This window comes from Scardinius erythrophthalmus (genome assembly GCF_964197995.2).
Source record: "Scardinius erythrophthalmus genome assembly, chromosome: 1".
In the NCBI taxonomy this organism is placed as follows: domain Eukaryota; kingdom Metazoa; phylum Chordata; class Actinopteri; order Cypriniformes; family Leuciscidae; genus Scardinius; species Scardinius erythrophthalmus.
The window spans coordinates 40,747,303-40,755,204 of NC_138221.1; the positions used below are offsets into that span (position 1 = coordinate 40,747,303).

The 7,902-nt window shown below is 38.1% G+C and overlaps 1 protein-coding gene across 1 annotated transcript in view; it reads left to right on the forward strand.

The window, feature by feature from the left end:
- The window catches only part of srcin1a (SRC kinase signaling inhibitor 1a), a gene marked incomplete at its 5' end in the record, with an annotated part of 124,686 nt that overhangs the window by 72,653 nt on the left and 44,131 nt on the right, over positions 1–7,902 (forward strand). The window contains one exon of the mRNA XM_081376710.1: positions 7,144–7,170. Coding sequence (XP_081232836.1) covers positions 7,144–7,170 — 27 coding nt within the window. The remainder of the gene's footprint in view (positions 1–7,143; positions 7,171–7,902) is intronic.

Genomic DNA, 7,902 nt, shown 5'->3' on the forward strand with positions numbered 1-7,902 from the left:
AGAAAGTATTATTACTAAAAATAGAAAGGCAAACCCTATAATACTTTTTTATATACTGTTTAATTTCTTTTTTATATGTCTAATTTATTAGACAGAACAGTTAAACAAAGTCATTAAACTAATGAAGATGAAGAATGAGAAATTCTTAGAGCTTTCAAAATGAAAGTCCAGATGTTGCCAAAATAAAAGTCTGGCTCTGAACACTTCATATTTTTGTTGACCACTAGTTTAAATGTTGCTCTCTTCCATGCAGTTACAGTGACTGACGTCAAAAAAAGAAGCATCTTTATTTCGTATCTATATTTTACAATTCCTAAGGGATCATAAAACTACTGCATGACTGACTACTACATGAAACTGAAACTACTACATGACTGAAATTTAAATCGATTCTTGACGCTTGAAAGCCACCCTTACTGACTATAGCGAACAGCACAATCCTTCCGTTACACTACAATTCATGAAGGCTTGAAACAAACTATCCATTTAACTAGATTGATCAGCTGGTTGACCAGCATGTTTTGTTGGCAAACAACATGGCTATGGTAGTCCACTATCTAAACTAGCACCAAACCAGCATAAACATGGAAAGCTAGTCTTTTCAGAAGGGCTGTTCAAAAGTCTCTCTTTGTCTTTTTATCACCTATTTTACAGCTCTTTCATCCTCATGTATATACCTGTGTGTGACACTAATGCCCGGTGAGTGTGTGAAATGATGATAGGATCAAATGAGAGAGAGAGAGAGACAGGGAGGTTGGGTGAGAGACAGGTGGAGTCCATAGTTGCCAAGGCAACACATCCTTATATGGAAACTGGTGATATCATATTGCAAAGGTCAGACTGGAGAGAATGAGAAAGCGAGAGAACAAGGAATGAAGAGAGTGTGTGTGTGTGTGTGTGTGTGTGTGTGTGTGTGTGTGTGTGAGAGAGAGAGAGAGAGAGAGAGAGAGAGAGAGAGAGAGAGAGAGAGAGAGAGAGAGAGAGAGAGAGAGAGAGAGAGAGAGAGAGAGAGAGAGAGAGAGAGAGAGAGAGAGAGAGAGAGGCAACAACAGAAAAACAGAGTGAAGTAAAAGGGGAAGGGAATATCCTCAACCTTGAAGGAAGACGCATCACAGGAATTCCTCCTTATTTATTTGCCTATCTGCAGCCTGTGTGGAATAATGGAAAGGGGGAGGGGAAGAGGAGGACAAGAAGAGAGGGAAAGAGCCGACAGATGAGTGCAACGGTGTGTAAACCGGCAGGAGGAGAGTTAATTACCCTCTGCCAGCCTTTCCCGAGACTCCAGCACGGAAGAGTTAAAGCAGCAGCCAGTAGCCAGTTGATGCTGTAATGAATTAAATAAAGAACCTGCCGTCGCATGTGCTGGAGACAGAGAGAGAGAGAGGGCAGGAATAAGAGAATGAGTTTTCTGCACACCTGACAGCCAGCTGCTAAGACTGAAGGCATCTAGATAGTGTGCATGTGTGTGCGTGTGTAGGGAGGACGCACACTCACTAGCGTACATGCATGCAGGTGCAGGTGAGATTCGACCTGACGACTTCATTTGTTTGGTTATTGCGAGATTGGTTGACGTGGTGACTGCATGCAGATGGACACTAACTGGGTTTGATTTTTGCATATGCGTGTGACTAGTGTGAGTGTATGTGTGTGTGTGTGAATGTGCATGTCAGGGAGAGGGAACATGTGTGAATGCATGTATTTGCGTGCGTGCCGTGCATGTGTGTTCATGTGAGAGGGAAGGTAAGAGCTGTTTTGCATGCAGGTCAGGTGGTGTACAGCTCCGGTAGTCTTGCTGGGCTGACACATGTTTCTGAGAGATGGAGACTAATGCTGGTCACAGGATCAGATGCAACTGGTATTCAGGCCTGATTGCACATGAGGATGTGCTTTTGCATTGGGTTGTACTGTTGATGTATATGTGCACATGGAGGCATTTGACTTGCAAACAAATGCCATCACATTTCAGATGCATGCAGGAGGTGGATTTAAAGGGGACATGTTCTAATGCACTTTTGAAGTATTTTATTTTTTGGCCTGAATAATGTCAAGGATTGTTGCACAAAAAAAAAAAAAACAGTCATAATTTGTATTTCAATACCATTTAACCCTCTTAGCATTAAACAGCAAACAGTTTAGCTTTTCTTGTTACTGTACCTTTAAGAATGTAGGGTTGGGTTATGTAAATAACCTCTGATAGGTTAACCATGTACCAAAGCAGTTCAGTGCTGATGTGTTTCTTGTGACCATTTGTATTGAGGGTCTCTGATTTTGTGACAACATAAATTACTCTTTAAGCTAGTGCTTCAGTGCATATGTTGATAAAAAGCCACAATATTGTTATAAAATTTACTTCCAAATTTAAATCTCATAAGAAACAAGCAGAATTTCCAGTTATGTTAGTTGAATAACTGAATTAATGTACCTTGGATTGTGCCTATGTGATGTGTCTGCATGTTGATGTCAGGCAAATGTTGAGAAAGTTAGACCGTTATTTTACGTAAGTGGCAAATAAACACTTGTTTTAGAGCAGATTAGCATTTTTGACTGCTTCCATAAGTGATTTGAATTATTTAAACCCTCTTTTATTGCTGTAGTTAGTGTTGTCCGTCTGAAACTAATGCTAGTACCAGTCTGTGTAGGGAAGCTTCACGTTCTGGAAAAAAAATCTGTTGTTCGTGATTCGTCCCTTTTTTAAATGTTTCCTTTCAGCTGCACCTGTATTATCTACAGCTTTAACCCTTAAGTATGCTGTTGATTTTCCGCTGGCAAAAGCAGCCACAGCTTAGACAGACAATTATCCCCCATTTAGAGTTGTTTCTTAGCAACTGAGGACGCAGGCCTCATACTGCTCCATGGAATTCTGCTTGTTAGGGGAAAATAACATCACCAAGCCACAGCTCACTGGTACCTTGCAGTGCATAAATCCATAAGACGCTGAAGCGCCCCTCAATTATGATCCAATATGATGGTGTTTATAGTTGTGTTATTTCAGTTATTTATCAAAAGCTATGTCAAAGAGAGAAATTTAGGGCTGTCACATTGAAATGATTTAGGAGACTTTTCATTGCTGTGAATTTTTCACTTCCTCTGTGGTTTGGCTGGAGACCGCAGCACAAATTGAAATGGCCATGGAGGCGTGTGTGTGTGTGTGTGTGTGTGTGTGTGTGTGTGTGTTTATAACCTAGCCATACTTTTCAGACAATTTTCCTGAAATATTTTGCTAGGAGTTAGCTAAAGCTGACAAATCTCATTTTAGAGACGTCCTCAAAAGTGCTTCATAAATAAATATCTAATAAATAATATTATGTATGATATAATATAAATAATAAATTATATATATATAATACTACTACAAATTTGAGAATAAGTCTAGTTTAATTAGTATTTTTTCTAAAAATATGGCATTTTTTATAACAGAACTCAAAAAATGAAAAGACAGTGAAAATATAATTAAATTCTAAAATACATCAGTCAAATTAAATTGCAATAATGTTGAATGTCTATTTACTGTAGATTCACGTTTTGAAGAAATTTTCTCTTCCCCCCCCCCTTTCAAAAAGGAAAAGATTCATAAAGAAACATATGATTATTAACTTTTAAAGCGTTGAAATACAGTTGCATTTTATGAGTTGGGTTTAAAGATAAAGAAATATTACTTTTTTGATCCCCAAAAGCATTTGCGTTGTATCTTTGCTGATGTAGGTGTCATTTTAAAGGCACAATATGTAACTTTTTTGCTTAAAAAAAGAGCACAAATCACTATATCTATGTTATAAATATTTTTTAGTTGTGTACTTACATTATCCCGACCATTTCCAACAACTTTCAAACCAGGAGAAATTTGTAATTTAATTCGAAGACACGGCACGTTTCTTTATTTCCGTTTTGTCGCAGTCAATGGTAACCGCTCGTACTGCCATGGTAACCAGAGCTATGAACCAGAGCCCTCTGATAGTAACCAAGGCGACAGACGTGGACAAATGTGTAGTTCGCAATGTCTATTGGCACGCTGTTGTTGTTTCGTTCAAACATTATGGACCATGGCAAGCAGACTTTGGATAAAAAATGAGAACTAAAACGAGAATCAATATCAGCGCAGTGTTTTCGAGATGCCGAGAGCTCCCATAGACAGTATATAAACGAGAGCTCCACGTCCGAGACTTCGACCGCTCCTACATGTACTTTATTAAACAGGTGAGCACATTTACATAAAACTAATCAATGTTATATAGTTCAACATGATAAAATGTTAGAATATGATCAGTATTTTATTCTAATGTTGATCTAGTTTACTGTTAGTCTCATACAGACAAACTAACACATACATTTCAACACATTCAAATGCAGTTTATTGTGCTAGTGTAATGTTAGACCAAGTGAAATAGCGCTGCGTTACCTCACAAGTTTAATTTGTCTAATAAACTGACCTGTGAGTAGTAATTCTGCGTGTAGTTCGGTAGAATGAAATGTCCATATTCCTTTTATATCCGCGGGACTCGCGTCGCGTGTGGAGCTGATAGCTGTCTCTTAGCAATCCCGAACTGCTTCATATCACAGTCATGATAAAAGCATCGATGTATTCAGTCATCCATAAACATTATTAGATCGGTCGGCTTGACGTTGACGACAAGATCCATAATTCTTAGCAAATGTTGCGTCATCAAACTACACCTTTGTTATTGTAAGAGGTTAGCGACCCCTAGCGGCGAAAAAAATGACATACTGTACGTTTAAGGTCCATTGTTTTATCGTCCAATAAATCTTAAACACGAGATTACTTAATGTGCATTTAATTTAGATTTAAATTAATGTTTTTGAGTGTTTGTTGAAAGTGTTGTATAGAATGGCTACACTGTCGTTCATTTTATGCTTGAGACCATCATGTCCCACGCAATATTAAGAGTGCTTTGGTTTGAAAATGCTGCTGGGGAATATTTAATATTACATCAATGGGCAGGCTCTTAAATCTCAAGCTGTTTCAAAGTACAGTTTATCCCCCTGGATTGACCATCAACTGCACAAATGGCGTAGGCTGAAGTTCAGTACCAGAACACCTTCTGGCAGCAGTGCAGGTCCATCTGCCGCTCAGTAGTACCTGACATCAGGTAACCCAGAATCAGGCCCCGCAGGTGAGGCCCTGCCCTTCTATCTGGCCAGTTTTGTCTGGAGGAGCATGCTGAATCAATCATTAAAGCAGTCCAGACAAAGAAACCAGTTAAACCTGCTCCATAACAGAAAAAACACAGGATCATCTGAGAAGGGTTGGTTGGTTTCCCAGAGATCAGCAGCACAGATAAACTGACCAACACTGAAAAATATATACAATATAACATATAAACAATATATATATATATATATATATATACATACTATATTTAGGTAGTTTTAGGTTTAGTGTAAGGGGATAGAATATACAGTTTGTACTGTATAAAAATCATCGTGTCTATGGAAAGTCCCCATAAAACATGAAAAACCATGTTTAAAACCTGTGTGTGTGTGTCAGGTATTTCCTTTTTGAAGAGACTCTGATGCAATGTTTGTTTGCTGGTACCTTAACCTCAGCTCCTGGGTGTTTGTGTATTTGTCAGTTAAGTTTACGAAAACAGGTTTGCTGTAGTGCTTCATGCTGCATATATTTTTCATATTGCTGATCCCTAGGGCAGTGCTCAGAATCAGGATGAACTGCACAAAGTAAAGTTGAAAGCAGGTGAATGAATACACAGAATATTATTTTAATGCTGAACTACTGCTATATGTGCTATATACACCATTGACATCAACATCCTGCTTCAAGGTAGTTTGTTCAACATATTTTTAGCCTTGTGTAGAAGGAAATATTTAGCTGATGTTATAAGCTTCACGCTTTTCAATTATGTTTTCTACCCCAAATGTATGTTTGCACACACACACCCTTTTAATCAGCTGACGATGTAGTCTAGACTCTAGACAAACATTGAAAGGTCTTGATCGATTAGGGTAGGGTTCATCAAATAACCGGCAGTCTGAGTTTTATTCAAAGAATATATGGGAACTCTTATATATCTTGTAAAATTTATTTAATTCGTCTTCTAACAATGTAACCAAACGAGTTACAGAGAAAGTTAAGAAGTGGATTTAGCTGGTGACATCTCTGACTTTCTGTAAAAGTGAAGTTCACAGATGAAATGGGAGAGATAGGTGAAAGCTGCAGACAGCTGACCGATTTCAGTATGATTGATAGGTCTGGGCAGCAGGCCAAGCACAGACACACAGGGGATCTTTTTAATTAATTGTTTTCTCATTTGCGGAAATCCAGTCAGTTTGTCACTCAGGCAGGACAGCTGATGGACAGATGAGAGAAAACCTCAAAATACCTCATTTATAGGGTCCAGCCCATTCAGAAGAGCTCCATATGACGACCAGACTAGAGGAATTATGTGTCACTGTGTCACCATGTGCTTTAATGCCATCTTTAATCTGCAGAGCTGCATTTGAAGCTGCATATGGTCTGTGAAAACTCTGGTTAATACTACATATACAGTATACTACCATTCAAAAGTTTGGGGTATTTTTTGTTATAAAAAAATGTGTACTTTTATTCAAATTTGACAATCAAAGGTGACAGTAAAGACATTTATAATGTTACAGAATGTTTCTATTTCAAGTGCTTTTGATCTTTCGATTCATCAAAAAAAATTTGTTTCTTAAGCATCATATCATCATATTACCCCATCACTGGGATACAGTCCTTTTTAAATATATTCATATAGAAAACAATTATTTTAAATTGTTATGATGTTTCACAATATTACTGTTTTTACTGCATTTCTGATCAAATAAATGCAGCCATGATGAGCATAAGAGACTTCATTCAAAAACATTAAAAATGTTTAATGAAAATATGAAATATACGTATAAATTGGGCATAAATAAAAGAGTAAGATTAAAATAAAATAATATTATTTAGAGTGAGTTGAAGTGAATGTTTGTCAAAATTCTCACAAATATCCTTACTGGGATGTGCCCTCTCTCTGTTCATATCTTCCCTCACATTCATTTATCACAAAAGATGTCACATGGTTGGAGATTGTGACTGTGTATAAGGTGTCACCACACACAGAGATAAATGTCTAAGTAACGCTCTCTCGTTTCTCCTTTCCATAGCAACAGCCAAACTATTGGAGCTTTAAGGTCAGTGCTTTGACTACTTCTGTGTGTTCCTGTCACAAAAGCTCTGTTCTTGTAATATGTGTGTATGTGTTCTTATATGTTCTTGTACATGTACATTGTATTGTGTTCTTGTATTGTACATGTGATTCGACGTCTGTTGTAGGCCCACACTGAATCTGCACCAAGTTCTATACATCTCACTTTGAGTGTTTATTTATTAAATATTTTAGTTTATTTGATTATATGTTAAGACGAGCAAGTATCCAATTGCCTACTTTCTTGGGCTTTCTTGAATCAGTTCTCTGTGTGTGTGTGTGTGTGTGTGTGTGTGTGTGTGTGTGTGTGTGTGTGTGTGGGTGTGTGTGTGTGTGTGTGTGGGTGTTGTGTGTGTGTGTGTGTGTGTGTGTGTGTGTGTGTGTGTGTGTGTGTGTGTGTGTGTGTGTGTGTGTGTGTGTGTGTGTGTGTGTGTGTGTGTGTGTGTGTGTGTGTGTGTGTGTGTGTGTGTGTGTGTGTGTGTGTACCTGTTTTTCTATCCCGGTGGGGACTTCAACCTGAATGCACACAGACTCATGGGGACTCGTGTCACAGTGGGGACCTAAACTGAGGTCCCCATGGGTAAACAAGCTTATAAATCATGCAGAATTAGTTTTTTTGGAAATGTAAAAATGCAGAAAGTTTTCTGTGATGGGTAGGTTTAGGGGTAGGGTTAGAGTAAGGGGACAGAATATACAGTGTGTACAGTATAAAAACCAT